The 24,375-nt window shown below is 42.2% G+C and overlaps 1 protein-coding gene across 1 annotated transcript in view; it reads right to left on the reverse strand.

The window, feature by feature from the left end:
- The window catches only part of LOC137341713 (band 4.1-like protein 4B), a 282,961-nt gene that overhangs the window by 137,507 nt on the left and 121,079 nt on the right, over positions 1–24,375 (reverse strand). The window contains exons 5-13 of the mRNA XM_068005123.1: positions 23,713–23,757; positions 23,291–23,343; positions 11,033–11,153; positions 6,927–7,014; positions 6,749–6,837; positions 6,574–6,643; positions 5,071–5,240; positions 4,876–4,985; positions 3,279–3,309 (exon numbers count right to left, since the gene is read on the reverse strand). Of these exons, the coding sequence (XP_067861224.1) occupies positions 3,279–3,309; positions 4,876–4,985; positions 5,071–5,240; positions 6,574–6,643; positions 6,749–6,837; positions 6,927–7,014; positions 11,033–11,153; positions 23,291–23,343; positions 23,713–23,757 (777 nt within the window). The remainder of the gene's footprint in view (positions 1–3,278; positions 3,310–4,875; positions 4,986–5,070; positions 5,241–6,573; positions 6,644–6,748; positions 6,838–6,926; positions 7,015–11,032; positions 11,154–23,290; positions 23,344–23,712; positions 23,758–24,375) is intronic.

Consider the following 24,375-nt stretch of genomic DNA (forward strand, 5'->3'; position numbering starts at 1 on the left):
CCACTATTTATAATCCGCATTTACTTCCAAAAAACAATAGATTTCAAACGCATTTGAATTTCTGATGAGGGGGGTCTCTATCTGAAACGTCAATCTGTCTTTTCTCTTCTCAGATGCTGACTGACTTGCTGTATATTTTCAGCATTTTATATATATTTCAGATTTTTGTCAATTGGAGTTTTTTCTTTATCTTGTTCAGTGAAGATGTTAATTGTTTTCAGTTACTCCATGACCAATCAAGAATACTATACTGTATTTAGTGCTGTGTTATGTGAAGGATGGAGGTGGTTTTGTATGAATTATGGCCTCTATCACATCATCCTGCTGTTGCTGCTTGGTTCAGTAGTAGCACTCTTGCCTCGGAGTCAGAAAGTTGTCCCAGCGACAATGAAGGGACGGCAATGTGAATGTAAAAGATCTCAATACTATTTGAAGAGTAGGGACTTCTCCTTATGTCCTGGTCAACAACCCTCCCCCTCAACCAACATGATCAAAAACAGAATAACTGGTCAGTTATCTCATTTGACATTGGTGGAATCTTGCAGTGTACAAATTGGCTGCTGCATTTGCAAAATAATTCACTGGTTGCCAAGCCGTATGGATGTCATGAGAATGTGATAAGGTGTGATACAAACAACTTTTTTTTTCTTTTCTTTGTCGGCTATGTTGAGGTACTAATCTGGGTTTACCACATCGAGATCATGAAAAATTTTATATCCCTCAATGAGTTTCCTCTAAAAAGCCTTATTTTTAGATTGTAAAGTTTAAGTTGTTCTGGTCTTTCCCTAACCATACCCCTTGAAATCAGTCGTCTTCTTTTCTGTATCTGCTCTGATAGAAGTACGAGCTGTTTGTGGCATGGTGGTCAAAACTGAACACAATATTCATGCATAGTTTAAATACATTGCAAAATTGATGCTCCGAGTATACATTCTAGCAATGTATTAGCTTTTTAATTGCTTTTCCACTTGGTCTAGATATTGTAAATGACACACCACAATTACACCCAGTCCCTTTCCAAGTTCCTGTGTGCTAATTCTATTTAATTCATTATACATTTATGTCCCAAAATGTTTTCACCTATTTGACAATTATCAATGTTAAATTTTGTTTGTTTTATGTCTGCTCAACTGTATAACTGATCTAAATCCATTGCAAATTGGTTCAATGAGGAGTGCAGAACAGCATGCCAGGAGCAGCACAAGGCGTACCTAAAAATGAGGTGCCAACCTGGTGAAGCTACAACTCAGGACTACATGCGTGCTAAACAGCAGAAGCAACATGCTATAGACAGAGCTAAGCGATTCCACAACCAACGGATCAGATCAAAGCTCTGCAGTCCTGCCACATCCAGTAGTGAATGGTGGTGGACAATTAAACAATTAACAGGAGGAGGAGGCTTTGTAAACATCCCCATCCTCAATGCTGGCAGAGTCCAGCACGTGAGTGCAAAAGGCAAGGCTGAAGCGTTTATAACCATCTTCAGCCAGAAGTGCCGAGTGGATGATCCATCTCGGCCTCCTCCCGAGATCCCCACCATCACAGAAGCCAGTCTTCAGCCAATTCGATTCACTCCACGAGATATCATGAAACGGCTGAGTGCACTGGATACAGCAAAGGCTATGGACCCCGACAACATCCCGGCTGTAGTGCTGAAGACTTGTGCTCCAGAACTAGCCACACCTCAGCCAAGCTGTTCCAGTACAGCTACAACACTGGCATCTACCCGACAATGTGGAAAATTGCCCAGGTATGTCCTGTCCACAAAAAGCAGGACAAATCCAATCCGGCCAATTACCACCCCATCAGTCTACTCTCAATCATCAGCAAAGTGATGGAAGGTGTCGTCGACAGTGCTATCAAGTGGCACTTACTCACCAATAACCTGCTCACCGATGCTCAGTTTGGGTTCCGCCAGGACCACTCGGCTCCAGACCTCATTACAGCCTTGGTCCAAACATGGACAAAAGAGCTGAATTCCAGAGGTGAGGTGAGAGTGACTGCCCTTGACATCAAGGCAGCATTTGACCGAGTGTGGCACCAAGGAGCTCTAGTAAAATTGAAGTCAATGGGAATCAGGGGGAAAAATCTCCAGTGGCTGGAGTCATACCTAGCACAAAGGAAGATGGTAGTGGTTGTTGGAGGCCAATCGTCTCAGCCCCAGGGCATTGCTGCAGGAGTTCCTCAGGGCAGTGTCTTAGGCCCAACTATCTTCAGCTGCTTCATCAATGACCTTCCCTCCATCATAAGGTCAGAAATGGGGATGTTCGCTAATGATTGCACAGTGTTCAGTTCCATTCGCAACCCCTCAAATAATGAAGCAGTCCGTGCTCGCATGCAGCAAGACCTGGACAACATCCAGGCTTGGGCTGATAAGTGGCAAGTAACATTCGCGCCGGACAAGTGCCAGGCAATGACCATCTCCAACAAGAGAGAGTCCAACCACCTCCCCATGACATTTAATGGCATTACCATCGCCGAATCCCCCACCATCAACATCTTGGGGGTCACCATTGACCAGAAACTTAACTGGATCAGCCATATAAATACTGTGGCTACAAGAGCAGTTTTGGGGCTGGGTATTCTGCGGCGAGTGACTCACCTCCTGACTCCCCAAAGCCTTTCTACCATCCACAAGGCACAAGTCAGGAGTGTGATGGAATACTCTCCACTTGCTTGGATGAGTGCAGCCCAACAACACTCAAGAAGCTCGACACCATCCAGGACAAAGCAGCCCGCTTGATTGGCACCCCATCCACCACCCTAAACATTCACTCCCTTCACCATCGGCGCACAGTGGCTGCAGTGTGTATCATCCATGGGATGCACTGCAGCAACTCCCCAAGGCTTCTTCGACAGCGCCTCCCAAACCCGCGACCTCTACCACCTAGAAGGACAAGAGCAGCAGGCACATGGGAACACCACCACCTGCACGTTCCCCTCCAAGTCACACACCATCCCGACTTAGAAATATATCGCCGTTCCTTCATCGTCACTGGGTCAAAATCCTGGAACTCAGTACCCAACAGCACTGTGGGAGAGCCTTCACCACAAGGACTGCAGCAGTTCAAGAAGGCGGCTCACCACCACCACCTTCTCAAGGGCAATTAGGGATGGGCAATAAATGCCAGCCTCGCCAGCGATGCCCACATCTCATGAACGAATTTAAAAAAAATGAAGTTACTGCAGAATTGCTACTGATCAGTCAAGAGTTAACATCTTCTGACAAATGATTGTCATGCCATTTAACCTCTTAAGAAAACAAAAATAATTCAAACCTGGTATGTCCATATTTCACTGGATTTGAACCTGTAAGGAATGAATAAATTGTTAGCTGGTAAAATAGAAAGGCTGCTGTGCAGATGGCGCACTGTGCCTATCATCAGAGCACACGATTCATGTTTACCATGAATACCGAATGTATTTGTACGTAGTGTTTCCACAAACATGACACAAGGGGAAAACACAAGCATCATCAACAATGGGCTCCGCCCTGTCAGATCAATGGCAGGCATTTAACAATAGAGTTCATGGATTGGGCATATTAAAAGGGCTTCTCTTCTCCCTCCCCTAACTGGTATACATTTCAGCTTTATTCCTGAAATGATGATGACTGAATAAGTCACTCAGCTTTTATTACATGAAATTCCTGGATTTTTACCAACATTTAAGGGACTGCATTTTGTGATTCTGTTTATTTTTCTTGAAAATGGAGATTGAAGAGCTGACACTTAATGGCTGTCATTTTCCAGCCAGCCTAGAAAAGGAACTTTTTAATCCAAGTGACATTGTAAATTACAAATTTCATATAAGTTAATGGGTAGGCAAATGCATATTACATCCATTTATACACTCATGTATTTTGTGAACTGTTCAAACTGGCTATCAATTCAATATTTTTTATAGGATTTGTTTCATGTTTCTCCAGTGTGCTTTTACATCAATTGTTCTGTTTTTGTGACTCAAAATATATGCATAAAGAAGTTTAACCTGAAGTTTAGTATGTACTGAAAACAAGCAATGTTCCTGTCTGTGAAAATCTGCCTCATTGTCATTTTTCATAAGGATATAAAGAAAACTCTTGCATGTTTCTCCTTCAACCTCAGAAGAATATTTTTAAAAAGTCAACATGCACGATTATTGCTCCCTGCACTATCAGCAAAATCTTGTGAAAGTGATGATAATTATGCATGGTTCCCAAGTTTGAAAAAAGATAGAGAACATTAAAATTCTCCATAACATGAGGAATTGAGTGGTGGTAGATTAAACTCTGGCCTTTGATGCCTGCTTGCTAGATTTGATCCCAGCCCAGCTGATGGGATGAAAATCTCTCTGTCCAAGATTCCTTTGATGGGTCAGTGTGTTTATCCAGCGAGTAGCTATACCATATAATCCAAAATTCAATCCACAATGTGTGCTGAGTAGGGTACTTACAATTGGCCCATGGACCCATGGACCCATACCCCAGCAAAGAGTCAACACATTCAGGGCAGAGAGTCAGGGAGGAAAACTGGTGTGGGAGAAAGAAATACTTTCCCTTCTGTCTGGGAGAGGAGTGGGAAGTTTCAATCCAGTTCTAAGTGGGTATGGGCCCATAAGTGTACAACCGTCTCCAATTTGACATCAATTGCCAATTTTACTCCTAAACCACAAGATGTGGGAAGTTGAAAAATAACACACTGGTACAGCATGGGGTTCTCATCTGAGGTTGGAGCTGGAGTACATTTTGGAAAAGGAGCAGCTTGATTGTGTGTATATAACCTCACGGCACCTGACCTACAAATGCTCAATGCTGCCATTAACATTCTCACCTTGCTTACAAAAAATCACCAAAGAAAAGTCGTAAAAATATAATCCATAATGCACAAATAATACCTTTAATTATGGAATGTCTTCGTGAGGGATAGCGTTTGCTCGGGCGCCTTTCAAACGTACTCGTCCGACGCAGTCTACTTTTATGTGTTGCTTCATACTCGGTCCGACCACTGGAATAAATATTGGTTTGCTGTTATATTAAACAGGTAGAAGGCAGAAATAAACGAAACACAATATTAAATTGTAAAATGATACCTGAATCTGAAGCGAGATCCCAGACGCATTAAATCTGATCGTCCCTCTTTATTTTGGGTAGGAGCTCGTAGTCTGAAAAATGCGTGGTTCTCCACAGCACACCTCCACAAGTGTTTACATGCTTTGGAATTATCTAACCGGAAAACAAATGTATGCTCCTGTTCTCTACCCTTTCATTGAGGTGGAAAAATGAAGAGACACATGTTTAGAAATGCAATTTTTATGGAACACTATGCATCAAATAAATAAACCACATTTAAACCAACAGATTCTTCTGAATATTACTGACTTATTGGTTTGGTTTGGTTTTGAAACTCACAAGCCAACAACTACACTCCCAGTGACTACTTTGAGATTTTTTTCGGCCTATCCATGAATCAGCACCTTAACACCCTTCAGCATGTCCTTCTGACTAATCAGTTGAGGAATAGCACCCTATAATCTTGCAGGGTGTTACGTTCCAGGATTTTTGATCATTTCTCCACACGATGGATTTGGAAAAAATGATGCATTTTTAAAAGCAATGTACGTTCTCAAGTTTTAAAAAAGGCACCTGGACAAAAGGTGATTAATATGCTGAACAGTTGTTTTCACCAAAGACTAAACAATAAGCGATTTGTTAGCTTGTATAGGCAAGTGAAAAATACCTCACACCCATTGTGTGCCAAAGCCCTTCAATTTCTGTCTGTTCGTGAAAAGATACAAGATAGGGACTGGGATACAGGGAGTTTTTTTTTTAAATTGAAAGGCTGTGAAGGCAGCAAAGGGCTGCGAGGAGGATGGAATGCAGGAATAAGGAGTTAGAAAATTAGCTTTAAGACAACCAAAATGACCCACTGAAGTGGAGTAGTGTAGCATGTTCGTTGTTTTAGATTACACAAAGACAATCAGCATTGATGGAAAGAAGTGAATCTGGTCATAGCTGTTATTCTGTATGTTCACCTGATGGGAAATAAAGCAGCATAGCGATTCACAAGTCTCGTCCCACCAAATGATCACTCAGTCCACCTACAGAGAGAAGAAACAAATACATGTGCAGAAAATACGAATATCCAGTCCAGATGACAAAGGGATGCTATTATTACATCCCTGGTTATGCTACTGTACAAGTAGACACAGGGCAGTGAGTCAACCCCCATAAAAGTAAGATTCTCAGACCTCTTAAATGAGCGACTGGCAGCACTGAACCCAAAAAGGTATCTACTGCAAACCTGAATTTGCAGCACAAGGCAAAAGTAAGTTTTTAAAATTCAGTATGTTTAGACCCATTTTTAAAAATCTGAATGCAAGTTACTTCTAACTGAAAGAGCAACTTTGTGTGGTAGCCTCTGCCATTCCAAACTTGTCTCAATTAGGACGTTTGTACACTATCAGAAAAAAAGTGTCAATCTGGACTGGATTCAACAAAGTCAGGTGCAGGAAGTGACATAGCTGTCTTCTAATGCACTGCCCCACCCAGACTCCCTGCATGTGTCTTAAACTCCATGAGATTGCGTTGCTCACCTGTTCATCATCCTCCACAACAACAAGAGTTAGTTTGTTCTTTTTGAAATCCAATTGGGTTATTTTGGGCCTGCACGATACAAAGAAGAAAACGTATTTACAGGGAGCTTGAACAGTTTAATTAGCATATAGTTTTCAAATAGGAAAATATGATGAAAGAAACAGATTCCTTTACCAAAAGAACAGGCCTATTTTGTTTGATCCTTCAAAGACCAATATGCCTGTTGGTGTCAATCCAAGAGAATATTCATAGCCATCTCTTCCCTAGAAAAGACATAACATTACAGAAGAGAGTTATGTATTAGACAGTCCACAAAAATTATATTTAAAAAAAAGACTCCTACTAATCTTACCTTGACTGTGTGCATGTCCACTCCATACATTTCTAGCCATTTGGCTTTGTTCAAATAACATAATTCTGCCTGCGCTGGGTTTTTCCCCCTATGAAAATGAGAAAATCAAATCAGGAACGATGCCACGTCTAACCAGAGTTTCAATTACAGTACCATGAATATCATCCATGCCACAACTAATATAGGTGAACTTTAAGCACCATTTTTTTTCTGAATCTTACAAATTCCTCATGAGCCACTACATAAAATGTTAACCAAATTTGTTATCTTTCATCACTTCTCAGCAGACCCTCAGTACCCTATCCAACAGTAAACTACCCCATTTGCTCCATGGAGACACGAGCAAGAGAGAGGCCAAGGAATATTTGCAACTCAGAACATATGCTCCTGTCAGCTGATCAGAAGCACAATGTATTGGCCGTGGTTTGGGGAAAGTTATTGCACAAACAGCTATTTAATAACTGTTGTTGGCTCACTCCCAGAAAGATCCAATTGTTTTGCTGTTGTTACTGATAACAGTTGTGAAGTTTGCAGCCCAAACTGTCGCACCCTCTGAGGAGGATTTATGGTGGCAAGGACCACAAAAAGGCATAATATTGGATTTGAGACAGATAGTTTGACGGCAATTTTAAAATACGGTTCATCACATGAGAAGGTCATTATATCCACAACAGCTCCAATAGGAAGAGGTTAAATTATATTCGAACCAAAAATATTGAAAGTATCCAATGAGTTAAATATAACGGTGAGTGAAAAAGTAGATGAATGTAATGCAGGTCTGTACTTTGTTAACTATACATTTTTGTTGAAATTAGGTTTGGGACATTAATTTGGAAGTTATCTGCATCCAATTAGCACTGCAGCCATTCCATAAACTAGAGCAGCGTGCTAGGTGCTATTTAAAGTTACAACTTTAATATATTTTTTGAAACTCAGTTTAATATTAGAAATCAGCCTTCTGCAGACCCAGAAAAAAGATTTCCATCAATTACAGCAAGACTATAATTTTGTACACTTTGACTTTATAAAAATTGCCTTTAAAATATTAACATTAGTAAACTTAAGATTAACAGACCTGTTTTGAAGAGGTGTACAGGACATACAAGAGACTCATCACATGGAATTGCTGGATTGTAACTGTATAATCTTAATACAGTAAATTAGGTGTAGGTTTGGTTGAACCAACAGCAAAATGTTTATCCAATTACTGGAACCATTGTATTCTAGGTTGCATGGAAGGTTTCATCTCCCAGTTTTGGATCCTTTATTCTCTAGGAACATAGGAACAGGAGTAGGCCATTCTGCCCCTCGTGCCTGCTCCGCCATTTGATAAGATCATGGCTGATCTGTGATCTAACTCCATATACCTGCCTTTGGCCCATATCCCTTAATATCTTTGGTTGCCAAAAAGCTATCTATCTCACATTTAAATTTAGCAATTGAGCTAGTATCAATTGCCGTTTGCGGAAGAGAGTTCCAAACTTCTACCACCCTTTGTGTGTAGAAATGTTTTCTAATCGTGCTCCTGAAAGGTCTGGCTCTAATTTTTAGACTGTGCCCCCTACTCCTAGAATCCCCAACCAGCGGAAATAGTTTCTCTCTATCCACCCTACCTGTTCCCCTTAATATTTTATAAACTTCGATCAGATGACCCGTTAACCTTCGAAACTCCAGAGAATACAACCCCAATTTGTGTAATCTCTCCTCTTAACTTAACCCTTGAAGTCCGGGTATCATTCTAGTAAACCTATGCTGCACTCCTTCCAAGGCCAATATGTCCTTCCAAAGGTGCGGTGCCCAGAACTGCTCGCAGTACTCCAGGTGCGGTCTAACCAGGGTTTTGTATAGCTGCAGCATAACTTCTGCCCCCTTGTACTCTAGTCCTCTAGATATAAAGGCCAGCATTCCATTAGCCTTATTGATTATTTTTTGCACCTGTTCATGACACTTCAATGATCTATGTACCTGAACCCCTAAGTCCCTTTGGACATCCACTGTTTTTAACTTTTTAACCATTTAGAAAGTACCCCGTTCTATCCATTTTTGATCCAAAGTGGATGACCTCACATTTGCCTACAATGAATTCCATTTGCCACAGTTTTGCCCATTCACCTAATCTATCAATATCCCTTTGTAATTTTATGTTTTCATCTACACTGCTTACAATGCCACCAATCTTTGTGTCATCGGCAAACTTAGATATGAGACTTTCTAAGCCTTCATCTAAGTCGTTAATAAATATTGTGAATAATTGAGGCCCCAAGACAGATCCCTGCGGGACTCCACTAGTCACATCCTGCCAATGTGAGTACCTACCCATTATCCCTACTCTCTGTTGCCTTTCGCTCAGCCAACTTCCTAACCAAGTCTGTACTTTTCCCTCGATTCCATGGGCTTCTATCTTAGCTAACAGTCTCTTATGTGGGACTTTATCAAAACTTTTGGAAGCCCATTTAAATAACATCCATTGACATTCCCCTGTCCACTACCTTAGTCACCTCTTCAAAACTTCCTAAGGTCCCTAATTCCAATGGTATTTCTCCAATCATTTTCAAGATGCAAGAGTCTGAATTATTTCTGTCCTATGGAATCTCTAGTCTCATTTGCTCCCATCCCACCTTTCCTCATCAGTGGAAATTTGCTCATGTTCATTCTGTCCACAAGAAAATTAACCCTCTCTCTTACCCTTCAAACCATTGTCTTAGTGCTTTTACATTGGAACTTTCTAAAGTTATGGAAATTGCTGCTCTGAAATTATCCATCATCTTCAAAGTTCTGCCCTAATCCATTATCATTAGCATAGTTTTTAGCATAGCCAGGAACTAGTCTGCATCGTCTGGAACAACTCAGCACTTTGGTGAATCATCTGTCATTGCTGTGGATATCTCCAAAGTCATTCACAGAGACTAGTGCCATGCACCTATAAACAAACTACCATCTTATGGCCTCCCACCAAATCTATGTTCATAGTTATCCAGTTTTCTCACAAATTCCTCTGTAGTTGTTTTCTCATTCTCTGATTCTCTCCATTAATTCAGGGGTTCCCCTGGGCTCTGTTCACTCTCTGAATCTGTTACGTGCTCATCAGTGGAAATTTGCTCATGTTCATTCTGTCCACAAACAACGTTCTTCCAATATCATCCAACCATTTTTGTTGATGATTCCACTCTATATTAATCGCCATTCCTCAAATTGCATTCCATTAAAGCACACAACCTCCATTTATCTCCCAAGCCAATGGCTGAACCACTGTATGTTGATCTTGTTCATACTGAAGGAGGTAGGGAGCAAATAGTATAGGCACTAACGATAATTTTTCAAAATGGGAATTCTGCCAAGGAGAACTGGGGAAAGGGATAAGCCAGGGAATTATGGGTAAACTTCTACAGGCACAATACAGGATGAAATTAGTGAATACTTAGAAAGGTATGCACTCCAGTGCAGTACTGAGGGAGTGCTGAACTGTTGGAATTGCGGCCTTTCAGATGAGATGTTAAATCGAGGCCTCTTCTTCCCTCTCAGGTGGACGTTAAAGGTCCCATGGCACTATTTTGAAGAAGAGCAGGGGAGTTCTCTCCGGTGTCCTGGCTAATATTTAACGCTCAACTAAAAAAGATTATCTGGTCATTATCACATTTGTGGGACCTTTCTGTGCGCAAATTGGCTATCACATATCCTACATTATAACAGTGACTATACTTCAAAAGTACTTAATTGGTTGTAAAGCGTTTGGGTCGTCCTGAGGTCATGAAAGGCGCTATATAAATGCAAGTTTTCCTTTCTTTCTTTTAATCAGAAACAGTCAGCATGCATTTGTAAACAGCAAGTCATGTTTGACATTTTTTTTTAGGAAATTAGTATATAGGCAGAGAATGCGGTGATGCCATATATATGGATTTTCAGAAGGCTGCTGGTACGGTGCCACATAAGGGACTTTACAAAAATTAAGAACATGGTACTAAAGGCAATGCAACTGTTGTACTCCGATATTTATAGCTATTAAAAGTGTATGTCTACAAGCTATTGTGAATCTATTGAAAAATAGGGATTTTAAGATGTGGAAATAAGTTTCCTAAAAGCTCAATTTAGATACTCCAGGTGTTTACCTGCACTCCTTCCACCGTGTAAAAATATCTATCTCCATATCTTCAGTCTGATTGGGATTAAACCTGAATTCTGACACCAGCTCCGAAGAGTGTTCAAGAGGCTCACAGTCCCCAAGCTCCGCTAAAGAAAAGTAAACATTTTATTCATTATTTAAAGTCACTGGAAACATAAATTACATCTATACAATTTCAGCTATAGAACGTGATTGAACAAAATTCTAATGTTGATAAATCTAAAGACATCATAATACAGAACAGACTTTCACTGATCACAAAGCAAGATTTTAGTTATTGCACACCAATTTGGTCGGTGGAAAAATGCCAGTCCACTGCACAGCTGAGTAAAATGATCACTGAAGTTAGTCCTGCTGTTCCAGACTAAACACTACATTGATATCTCAGTATAGCAAGAGAAATAGCCTTTAAAGAAATGTTTCCTTTTTTTACTCAATTAAAAAGGTACAGAACAGAGTTAATTTAATGGTTACTGACCTTTTTTATCCTAGATATTGCTGGATTGATGAGGTATGAGTCAAAAGTAGTGTCACTTTAAGCTCCTGTCTCTGGATAAGAGGCTAAGGTGGAGGATAAGAGGCTATGGAGTTAGGTCACAGATCAGCCATGATCTCACTGAATGGCGGTACAAGCTCGAGGGGCTAAATGGCCTACTCCTGTTCCTAGATTTAGGTAATGTTGGCTGGTCAGTAATGAGCCCAGTTGAAAGTTATTTAGATTATTTGTCTGTATTTTTAAATAATCAGTAGGAGATAAGCTAGAACTCTCATTATCTGATTTCCTTCCCTCTCTCAAGTCTGAATACTACTCTCATGGAACGGTAAAAGAACTTGTGCTTGCAATAAAATTCTTTTGCAAGACTAGTGGATCTCCCATGGCAATATTCACATTAGATAATAAATGTTCCTTACTTGTATATGCTGTGTTTGTGACTCTGCCCTTTTCCTTTTCTGCTTCTCTTTTTGTTCTTGTTTCTTTCCAGGTAGGAGATGGCTGATGGATTGATGATTTGTGGCATGGCATAGTGGGGAAAAGGAGCTGCTGTGTTTGGAGGGCTGATTTTTTAGTGCCAGGTCCAGAGAAAAGGTAGGTTGTAGTGCTCAATGGTTCATTTCACATCATTTCCCCCTCAAGTTGTTCCCTTTGCTTGGTTTTAGATGTTGTGCCCATTTGCCTCCCAAACTGCTTCTCCTTCAGGTTTACCAGAACATCCTTACGTTCGTATATTGTTTGCATAATTGCCTGTAGCCTTTGCTGTTTATAATACACGATATAGCAGATCTTTCTCTCTCACACTTTTTCTGTCCTCTGATATTACAGTCTCACTCTCCCTGATGTCTCTTTCTTTTACCCGATATTTGTCTCTTTCCACATGTCTCTCTCTTCCCCTATATGTCTCTGTCTCTCTCTCCACATCCCTTGCTCATCTGTCTTCAGTCGATGTGTTCCCCCCCACCCCCACTCCCACTCCATCGCCAACCTTTGCCCTGTATCTTTCTCTCTCATGCATCTGCCTTTCACTGTCGCTCAGGAAATTATATTTATGAGGTGGTGGGCCAGGAGTAATTACAGAACATGCCACCATAAAAGGAGGCCTAAGGAGTAACCAGGGAAACGTGGAGAAAGAAAAATTGCAGTGAGGAGTGAAACTTGGGCCCAAGAGATGGGCAATAAATATGACAGCCAGGGCATGAGAGCAAAACAAAAACAGAGGAAGGAAGGGGCCCTGGGATGCAGGACAAGCTGGGGTAAAGGCTGAGACAAGAAAAAAGGAAGAAGCAGGCTAGACAAAAAAGGGAAATGGCCAGTACCAGCCAAAGATAAGTCACGACAGTATGAAGCCGGGGGACAGTTAAGGGCAGTGCAGCAGAACTGAACCAGCGTAGTGGGACCTATAGGCCGGGTGAGACCAGGGCATCTGCATAGAGAGAGCAATTCATAACTGAGATGGTGATGCATAAACGGGAATGAGGCTAGACCAGAAAACCTTATCAGGAAAGATAGAAAGGGGGTCAACTACATCCGTAAGGCCTGTTTTTGGAGTGGGGCCACCATTTTTTAAAAAATTCTGGGCAGACCCAGGTCTAGAGTCAGAGATGGGAGAGCAGAGTGGCTGGTTTCAGGAGAGAAAGCACAGCAAGAGTAGAGCCGGGAATTTTTGAAATGTGTTCAGGATAACTTTCTTAACCAGTACGTTTCCGGCCCAAAGAGGAAGGAGGCCTTGCTGAACTTGGTTCTAGGGAATGAGGTGGGCCAAGTGGAGCAAGTGTCAGTGGGGAGCATTTAGGGAGGAGCGATCATTGTATCATAAGGTTTAGAATAGCTATGGAAAAGGACACAGACCAATCTAAAGTAAAAATACTCAATTGGAGGAGGGTCAATTTCAATGGGATGAGAACAGATCTGGCCCGCGTAAATTGGAATCAAAGATTGGCAGGCAAACATCGATAGATACGGGGGCGGTGCCAGAGGACTGTAAATAGCGAGGAGGATAGCCTCAGTCTGCAGGACGATATAGATGGGTTGGTCAGATGGGCGGAACAGTGGCAAATGGAATTTAACCCGGAAAAGTGCGAGGTGATGCACTTTGGAGGGACTAACAAGGCAAGGGAATACACAATGAATGGGAGGACCCTAGGCAAGACAGAGGGTCAGAGGGATCTTGGTGTGCAAGTTCACAGATCCCTGAAGGCGGCGGAACAGGTAGATAAGGTGGTAAAGAAGGCATATGGGATACTTGCCTTTATTAGCCGAGGCATAGAATATAAGAGCAAGGAGGTTATGATGGAGCTGTATAAAACACTGGTTAGGCCACAGCTGGAGTACTGTGTGCAGTTCTGGTCGCCACACTACAGGAAGGATGTGATCGCTTTGGAGAGGGTGCAGAGGAGATTCACCAGGATGTTACCAGGGCTGGAGCGCTTCAGCTATGAAGAGAGACTGGGAAGATTGGGTTTGTTTTCCTTGGAGCAGAGGAGGCTGAGGGGGGACATGATTGAGGTGTACAAAATTATGAGGGGCACAGATAGGATGGATACTAAGGAGCTTTTTCCCTTCGTTGAGGGTTCTATAACAAGGGGGCATAGATTCAAGGTAAAAGGCGGGAGGTTTAGAGGGGATTTGAGAAAGAACTTTTTCACCCAGAGGGTGGTTGGAGTCTGGAACTCACTGTCTGAAAGGGTTGTGGAGGCAGGAACCCTCACAACATTCAAGAAGCATTTGGATGAGCACTTGAAATGCCATAGCATACAAGGCTACGGACCAAATGCTGGAATATGGGATTAGAGTAGACAGGGCCGATGGCCGGCGCCGACACGATGGGCCGAAGGGCCTCTATCCGTGCTGTATAACTCTATGACTGGAGAATTGCAAATGTTAAACCCTTGGTCAAAAAAAAGGGTGTAAGGCTAAACCCAGCAACTATAGGCCAGTCAGTTTAATCTCAGAGGTAGGTAAACTTTTAGAAACTATAATCCGGGACAGAACTGACAGGACTCACTCGGACGAGGGTGGATTTTTAAAAAAAATTCGTTCATGGGATGTGGGCGTCGCTGGCAAGGCCAGCATTTATTGCCCATCCCTAATTGCCCTCGAGAAGGTGGTGGCAAGCCGCCTTCTTGAACCACTGCAGTCTGTGTGGTGAAGGTTCTCCCACAGTGCTATTTGGTAGGGAGTTCCAGGATTTTGACCCAGTGACGATGAAGGAACGGTGATATATTTCCAAGTCACGATGGTGTGTGACTTGGAGGGGAACATGCAGGTGGTGTTGTTCCCATATGCTTGCTACCCTTGTCCTTCTAGGTGGTAGAGATCGTGGGTTTGGGAGGTGCTGTCAAAGAAGCCTTGGCGAGTTGCTGCAGTGCATCCTGTGGATGGTACACACTGCAGCCACGGTGCACCGGTGGTGAAGGGAATGAATGTTTAGGGTGGTGGATGGGGTGCCAATCAAGCGGGCTAATTTGTCCTGGATGGTGTCGAGCTTCTTGAATGTTGTTGGAACTGCACTCACCCAGGCAAGTGGAGAGTATTCCATCACACTCCTGAGTGGTGCCTTGTAGATGGTGAAAAGGCTTTGGGGAGTCAAGAGGTGAGTCACTCGCTGCAGAATACGCAACCTCTGACCTGCTCTTTTAGCCACAGTATTTATGTGGCCGGTCCAGTTAAGTTTCTGGTCAACGGTGACCCCCAGGATGTTGAAGGTGGGGGATTTGGCGATGGTAATGCCGTTGAATGTCAAGGGGAGGTGGTTAGTCTCTTTCTTGTTGGAGATGGTCATTGCCTGGCACTTGTCTGGTGCGAATGTTACTTGCCACTTATTAGCCCAATCCTAGATGTTGTCCAGGTCTTGCTGCATGAGGGCACGGACTGCTTCATTATCTGAGGGGTTGCGAATGGAACTGAACACTGCAATAGTCAACGAATATCCCCATTTCTGACCTTATGATGGATAGGTCAGGGTCAATTTCCTTCATCATTGAGGTGGGGGTGGGGGGGGGGGGAAGAAGGGGAGCAGAAACAGAAATTCTACTCAGTGGGGAGAGAGAGGAGGGAGTTTGTGGTGGTGGGGTGACTTCAGCAGGGAGTGGTACAAAAAACAGAGTGTGAGCAGTCTGGTTGGCTCCATGAGGGATCTGGCATGGGGATGACTGAATAGTCCACTATTGGCAGGCCAGTCTTCCAAGGTCAGCAGCGTGGTTGGCGTATTTGTCGGGCGGCCTCAGCATTAGGGACTGGCTGAAGTTCTGGAGATGGAACATTGTGCAGAAAATGCTTCTTGGGGTAGAGGATTTTGCAACAATGTTGGTGGTGAGTATGGAAAAAAATGCATTTTGAAATGGAACGTTGCAACTGACTTAGCAATTTTTATAACAGATATACATGGAGCAAACCACTGCTTTCCCATTTAAATAGAAACAAAAACAACTCTTGCTAAAGTGCTACATTACAAGGGTCACTGAAAAGTGACTATGGCCTGTGTAGATCAATATGGTTTACATGGATAACTTCTTTCTGTAAACAGATATCCAGATTACACTTATAGCTAAAACACTGCAAACAATTACCATTTCTCTTTAGCAAGAGTAACACTACTCTTAGCTCCATTGGGAAACAGAAGAGAAACATTCTTCATTGTAATTCTAGAGGCATTCCATTGCTCTCAAACTATCCCAGTGATTTAAGTAAGCCACAAGCCATGTTTCTATATTTTTGGTGATTAATTTTTTTTTTGGATTTCAGTCCAGACTTATTATGAACAATAAATGCTTGCCCCTAAGCTTAGTCTCAGATTTGTGTGGGCTATCTTTCAGTGGAGACAAGACTTCATCTTGACAATGACTATGCAGTGGTCATTCCAACAAATGCTACCATAGACAAAAATTAGGCATCCATGAGATTCAGTGTGCCATCAGCAGCAGCAGCAACGTACACTGTCACAATCTGTAATCTCACCGCCCGGCACCTCTCTCATTCCTCCATTGCACTGTCACAATCTGTAATCTCACGGCCCAGCACATCTCTCATTCCTCCAGCAGCAAGCCCAACAAGGGGGGCAGTTCTTGATTTAGTTTTAGGGAATGAAGCTGGGCAGGTGGAAAGAGCATCAGCGGGAGAGCATTTTGGTGGCAGTTATCATAATTCAGTTAGATTTAGCATAGTTATGGAAAAGGACAAAGATAGAACAGGAGTAAAAGTTCTAAATTGGGGAAAGGCCAATTTTATTAAGCTGAGAAATGATTTAGCAAAAGTGGACTGGAAACAGCTACTTGAAGGTAAATCAGTGTCAGAGCAGTGGGAGGCATTCAATGGGGAGATTCAAGGGGTTCAGAGTAAAAATGTTCCCACAAAGAAAAAGGGTGGGACTGCCAAATCTAGAGCCCCTTGGATGACAAGGAGCATACAGGGTAAGACAAGACAAAAAAGGGAAGCTTATGTCAAACACCAAGAGCTCAATACTGCAGAAAGACTAGAGAAGTATAGAAAGTGCAGGGGTAAAATTAGAAAGGAAATTAGGAAAGCAAAGAGATGGCATGAAAAAATACTGGCATGTAAAATTAAGGAAAACCCAAAAATGTTTTATGAATACATAAAGAGCAAGAGGATAACTAAGGAAAGAGTAGGGCATATTAGAGACCAAAAAGGTTAACTACGTGCGGAGACGGAAGATGTGGGTATTAATGAATACTTTGCGTCTATCTTCACAAAAGAGGGGGACAATGCAGAGATTGTAGTTAAGGAGGAGGAGTGTGAAATATTGGATGGGATAAACATAGTGAGAGAGGAAGTATTGAGGGGATTAGCATCTTTGAAAGTAGATATATTTTCAGGCCCAGATGAAATGTATCCCAGGCTGTTAAAAGAAGCAAGGGAGGAAATAGCAGACCCTCTGACCATCATTTTCCAATCCTCCCTGGCTACAGGCGAGATTGCCAGAGGATTGGAGGACTGCTAATGCTGTACCGTTGTTTAAAAAGGGAGAAAGAATTAGACCAAGTAATTATAGGCCAGTCAGTCTAACCTTGGTGGTGGGCAAATTATTGGAGTTGATTCTGATTCAGCATAAATCGTCATTTAGAAAGGCACGGGTTAATCAAGGACAGTCAGCATGGATTTGATAAGCGAAAGTCGCATCTAACTAACTTAATTGAATTTTTTGAGCAGGTAACAAGGAGGGTCGATGAGGGTAATGCGTTTGATGTAGTGTACATGGATTTTAGCAAGGCTTTTGACAAGGTCCCACATGGCAGACTGGTCAAAAAAGTAAAAGCCCATGGGATCCAAGGGAAAGTGGCAAGTTGGATCCAAAATTGGCTCAGTGACGGGAAGCAAAGGGTAATGGTTGACGGGTGTTTTTGCAACTGGAAGGCTGTTTCCAGTTGGGTCCCTTGCTTTTTGTGGTCTATATTAATGATTTGGACTTGAATAGGGGGGGGGGGGGCTTGATCAAGAAGTTTGCAGATGATACAAAAATTGGCTGTGTGGTTGATCTTGAGGAGGAAAGCTGTAGACTGCAGAAAGATATCAATGGGCTGGTCAGATGGGCAGAAAAGTGGCAAATGGAATTCAATCCAGAGAAGTGTGAAGTAATGCATTTGGGGAGGGAAAATAAGGCAATGGAGTAAACAATAAATGGGAGGATACTGAGAGGTGTAGAGGAAGTGAGGGACCTTGAAGTGCATATCCACAGATCCCTGAAGGTAACAAGACAGGTAGATAAGGTGGTTAAAAAGGCATACAGGATACTTTCCTTTATTAGCCGAGGCACAGAATATAAGAGCAAGGAGGTTATGCTAGAACTGAATAAAACATTGGTTGGGCCACAGCATGAGTACTGTGCACAGTTCTGGTCACCACATTACAGGAAAGATGTGATTGCACTGGAGAGGGTACAGAGGAGATTTATGAGGATGTTACCAGGGCTGGAGAATTTTAGGTATGAGAAAAGATTGGATAGGCTGGGGTTGTTTTCTTTGGAACAAAGGAGGCTGAGGAGAGATTTAATTGAGGTATATAAAATTATGATGGGACTAGATAGAGTGAATAGGGAGGACCTATTTCCCTTAGCAGAGGAGTCAGTGACCAGGGGGCATAGATTTGAAGTAACTGGTAGAAGGATTAGAGGGGAGCTGAGGAGAAATTTTTTCACCCAGAGGGTGGTGGGGGTCTGGAACTCACTGCCTGAAAGGGTGGTAGAGGCAGAAACCCTCAACTCATTTAAAAAGTACTTGGCTATGCACTTGAAGTGCCCTAACCTACAGGGCTAGGACTAAGTGCTGGAAAGTGGGATTAAGCTGGATAGCTCTTTTTCGGCTGGCACGGACATGATGGGCCAAATGGCCTCCTTCTGTGCCATAACTTTCTATGATTCTACGATTACCATTAAGCCCAGAAGACTTCCTTGCCTCTTTCTTTCCGGATAAGGTATCATTAGTCCAGGTCGGTGCATTACAATGGCTCTGATGTACAGCCAGAAATTCCTCAAACTTGTTATGTTCCTTCAGATGTTCTAGCTCTTCAATGACAAGTTTCTTTTTTTATAAAATCTTTCTTTCCCTGGTTCAATGGGGACTGTAGAAGGGCACGTAACGTGCAGTACCAAGTATACCTTAGAATGAGGTGCCAACCTCCAGGAGTTACAACACAAGATAACCTGCATGCTGAACACCATAAGAGAGGCTATAGACAGAACCAAGCAACTGCGCAATCAACAAATGGAACAGAGCAAAGCTCTGTAGACCGAACACATCCAGTCAAGAATGGTAGTGAACAATCAGGCAAATATAACCATCTCCCTCCACAACTATGGCAGAGTCCAGCCTGTGAATGCAAGGGACCAGGTTGAAGTGTTTACAAGCATCTTCAACCAAAAAAGCCAGCAGACAATCCTACTTGGCCTGCTCCAGAGGTTCCTGCCATCATATATGCCAGTGCCTAGCCAATATGGTTCACTTCACAGGACATTAAGAAGCAGCTGCGTGTACAGCACACAGCAAAGGCTATGAGTGCTGACAACCTCCGGGCTATAGTGCTGGAGTAATTGCCTTTGACAGCAAGGCAGCATCTGACTGTGTGGCACCAACAAGCCTTAACAAAACTGAGGTCAATGAGGGGTCAAGTGGAAAACCCTCCAGTGACCAAAGTCACACTTGCCATACAGGAAGATGCATGTGATCGTTACAGCCAATCACTGGGGATTCCTCAGGGAAGCTTCCTCAACTGCTTCATCAACGACCTTCCCCTCGATCTTATGGTCAGGAATGGAGCTGTTGACCGATGGTTCCAGTGTTCAGCTCCATTCACAACTCCTCCGATAATGAAGAACGCCATGCCAGCAGGACTACAACAGGACTTGGACAACATCCAGGCTAGGGCTGACAAGTGGCAGGAAAAATTAAAGAAACTGATTAGCTTTTACTCCTGTGGTAACTGGAAGTAGGGTTACTGCTGTTATTTTCTTGAATTTTTCTCTTCAGGTAGCATCAAAAATAGCAAATTTTAGTTTCTCGCTCTATCTCCCAAGGAGATTGAATTTGGTTAACAGCAGACCGGGCTGCGGCAACACAGACCAGCAAGGTCTACAGTAGAGTTTCCTGTGGAAGGTGAATTAAACTAGTTGGTGGCCAACTTTTTTTTTAAACAAGGGTGTCTCTCTCATCAGGCAAAGATGGCTAAGGACTTGTCCTGAACAGCAGTATATTCCAAATGGTAATCATGAGGTTTGTGAAGAGATTTAAACTGAAAACACCTGCCTCCACTGATTACTTGTGTCCACACAGCTGGCAGCTGAGCAAAGTCGTTGACACAATGCCCAAGTCAAATATTTTAATGTTTAAATATAGCTGTTCAACAGGAAAGGGAGGAAGAGAACAAATTAAGCAATCTTGGAGTTTCAACTAGTATCACCAGCAGGAAAAACATCACCACCCAGCAGTGGAAAACATTATAATATTATGCTTACATGCAGGTTTTTTAAAATAATAACAATGCACTGGTGAATTGATTATAAAAACAATCCACAGTTTAGATTGTCCTACTAACACTTGCACGATTTACCGGTGGTATTCTGGTGAGTGAAGTGGATTACAGATAGTTTATGCTGGATCTTCATCCACTAACAGGCACTGGATTTTCTGCAGTCATTTCTGGTGGATGGCGGAAGTGCCCACTCTAAAATGGGCAGGGCACAAATTGGATTTTCTATTATGTTCCACTTTTGCTTTTTGAGAGAAGAGCAAGACTGGAGGAAGGCCACACTAGAACCCAATGCATTTATTCATCGGGACCCCCACAAATGGATACAGGCAGAGGTGCCTTTGCTGTGTTTGCCTGAGGAACATTAGCAGCCACCACCTGAAAAGAATGTAAAAGAAAGGCACATTCACACCACACCACTTTAGGCAATCTTTTCCTCACTACCTGCATCTGGCTACTGCATAAAACAGTCTTGTGTATATATTCCCTTTCTCACCATTAATATACATCATCTACAGAACCTTCTCTGTATGCATCAACTTGCACCGCACACATTCATACCACTTGACGAAAGCCACTTGCAAACCTTGCCAAGAACAATGTCAACATGCACAACTTTAGAGCATCCACAATTTTTTTCATGAAATCCCATGTGTTCATGTGCCTAGTGGTTCTTACCATTATGCTTCCACTTAGTGCCACTGTATGAATTGGAACTATTACTCCTAAATCTAGACGCCTCCTAGCTGCTACCACAGTATATCAATGGTGTAGGGGGGTGGATAGTGAGTCCAGTGACAGAGGTGCCAATCAAGAGGACTTCTCTGTCCTGGATGGTTTTAAGCTGTTGTTATTGTGGCTGCACCCATCCAGACAAGTGGTCATTATTGCATCTCACTCCTGACTTGTGCCTTGTGGAGAGGCTTTGAGGGGTCAAAAAATGAAACACTCATTAAAGAATAACCAGCATTTACCTTGCTCTTGTAGTCAGTGCTGATATGGGATATAGTTCGGCCTAAAAGTGAGCCCCAAAATGTTGATGGTGGAGGACTCAGTGATGGTATTGAAGGTTGAGGCAGGTGGTTGGACTTTGTCCTGTTGGAGATGGTCATTGCCTGGCACTTGTGATGCGAATGTTACCTGCCAAGCCTGGATATTTTCCAGGTCCAGCTGTAGACTGGTGCAGGCTGTTTCACTTAGAGAATTTGAATGGAGTTGAATACTGTAGAAACAGCCCCACTCCTGACAGAGAGAAGGTCATTGATAAAGCAGCTGAAGATGTTTGAGCCACGGACATTGCCCTAAGGAACTCCTGCAGCAATGTCCTAGAGCTGCGATGGTTGGCCTCCTACAATCACTTTAATGTTAAGAGGGAGATGATTGTAAGTAGCAGATATGCTTAGTTCAGTACATTCTTGGAAGGTGTGGCTGGTCACTCTTACCTTGCCAGAAGTGGCAAGGTCATGTCTGGCAAGGTCACTAAACCTTTTCCAGCACTAGGTTCTCATGTGTGGGTTCATCAAGTTGGTAATGACTGCCCTGGCCACCTCCTGCTACCGCTCTCCTTCAAGGAAAATGTCACAGGTTTCCAAACAATGTCTCCCTCTTCTGCCTACCTTCATTGAGAAATACTTGCACTGCTTGACATTTAATCCTGAAGGCTCCCATGTCCCCTTCAGACTCGGACACTTTTTTCTGGCAAGTTTTCAGAGCTGCTGAAAATTCAGGTTTTTGATGTGCTGCCATTTAAATCCTACAGGAGCACACAAATTCCACCTTCAAAATGTTGAGTTCCCAGTATGTGGACTCCTGACACCAGGAGCTCACCATCATTGTTATTTAAGCTGACCATGGAACCTCCAGTGGGGTCAGCCCACTTATCAGCAGACTTGTGCATGCTGCACTCCACCATTTTTCCACTGGGGTTTTTGCCTGAGCGGAAAGTCTAGGCTCAAAATCATTCATGCAACCTTCAGACTGGTAGGCTCTAATGATGATTACAGGGCCACAGTAGAGAGTACAGCAATAAGGGTAATTGGTGGTACATAAAACACAGTCTTTACACAATCTTAATGAGAACAATCCTAACCACTGGTGGTAAATGTTATTATTTGTTTATGGATTCTATAAATGGGGATGAAGTGAGAGGTATTAAAAATAAGCCTATATAAGACCCTATGGTGTTGCGACTACTGACCAGCTGAATCAATTAGTCAATGTTGAAATAAGCATCCCTGATGTTCTCTAGATTTGAACCATATGTCATGTGGCACAGGGCAAGTTAGCTGCAGAAGGATTGTTGTTGGATGTCTACCAATAACAATGTTCAGTGGTGGTCAGATTAGTGGCGTAAGAAACTGCATCATATGTTGGTACAAATGCTAATATAGTTCTGTGTCTTGTTCTAAACAGCTGCCCCTTTCATTTTATGACTATTATATAATGGGATTAAAATGCATTAGAGACCTCGGGCATGAGCTAGACATTATAAAATGCAAATCCCAGGGGATGAGGTGACTTTAGCCATGGATTTTCATAATATTTGCTATGCTTTTATACGACGAACGAGGCAGTAGTTACATTGCTACAAAGCAACTTTAATAGGACTGCTAAAGGGTGTCTGATGAATGAACAAGACAAAAATAGGATTAGGACAAAAAAAAAAATAGAAAATGAGCTTCAAAGAATTACCACATCGAAGCGCTTCACTGAGAAATAGGGAGATGTTAAAGAACATTCAGCCAGATTCTCGAGAAGAGATTCTCCACTTACCTTGAAGGCAATAAGCAGCTAGCTCTACATCAGTATCGTAAGGACATTTCAATCTACAAAAACATTAATACACACTGAGTTAGAATACAATTTGGAATTCATTATCTAGTTGAATTACACCACAGATTGTTTATTTGTTCCAAAACCAAACTGTATTGAAGATTTTCCCCAATCAGTACATTTCCACAGTGAAAACGTGCCAGCAGGCATGTTAAGATATTCACCAACTTAATTCAGTGGAATTAAATGCACTCAGATCTTTTGATACGCTTGTTCTTGCAACAGCCGTTACAAAATGGCTAGCTCAATCCAAAATGTACAGAAATCAGTCATTTAAAACACGTGATTATGTGTTTTTGGAAGACCCACATCTTCTGCGGAAAGTTCTGCACAAAAGACATAATTGTCTAACATCAACTTACTTGCCACAAAGAATATCTTGTCTAAGTTGTAACACAAAGAGATATCTGTAAAACAATATAATATCAGTTAAAAGAGGTGATTCTTTTCTACACAACCTCTAACAGTACTTTACTGCTCTAAGTAAATACTTGCACTCTCGCATCAAAAATATGCGTTATAGATGTTTTAAGTGAGTGAGTTAGACTTCAAACAATAACTAAAGGTTATTAGAGCAAATTATATATGTGGCATCAAATGTGTAAAGGTTCAACCTGAGAACATATTAATTTAGATATAAAACAAATGGTAGAAATCTGAAATATAAACAGAAAATGCTGGAAACACACAGCACGTCTGACTTTACTCACTGACCTGCTGTGCATTTCCAGCAATTTATATCATTATTGCAGATTATTATACCAACCAGTGCGTTAGAATATAATAGATACGTGGGAGTAATTACAAGGCAGAATCTAACCAAGGGGTTCAGATGATGAAATACATTGTAACAACAAAACTCAAGCAATTTATAACCTGTCTGAATGCAAAGGCAAGGTTAGAGACTTCAAACCACCTTGCGGCTCATTTTGTCTTAAAAAGCAAAGTACGATCTTTAAGAGGTAACTTTATTTAGTTTTGGGTCTTTTTTGCTGACAACTACCAGCATGCTCTGTCTCATTAAA

The sequence above is a fragment of the Heptranchias perlo genome, chromosome 2 (genome assembly GCF_035084215.1).
Source record: "Heptranchias perlo isolate sHepPer1 chromosome 2, sHepPer1.hap1, whole genome shotgun sequence".
NCBI lineage: Eukaryota > Metazoa > Chordata > Chondrichthyes > Hexanchiformes > Hexanchidae > Heptranchias > Heptranchias perlo.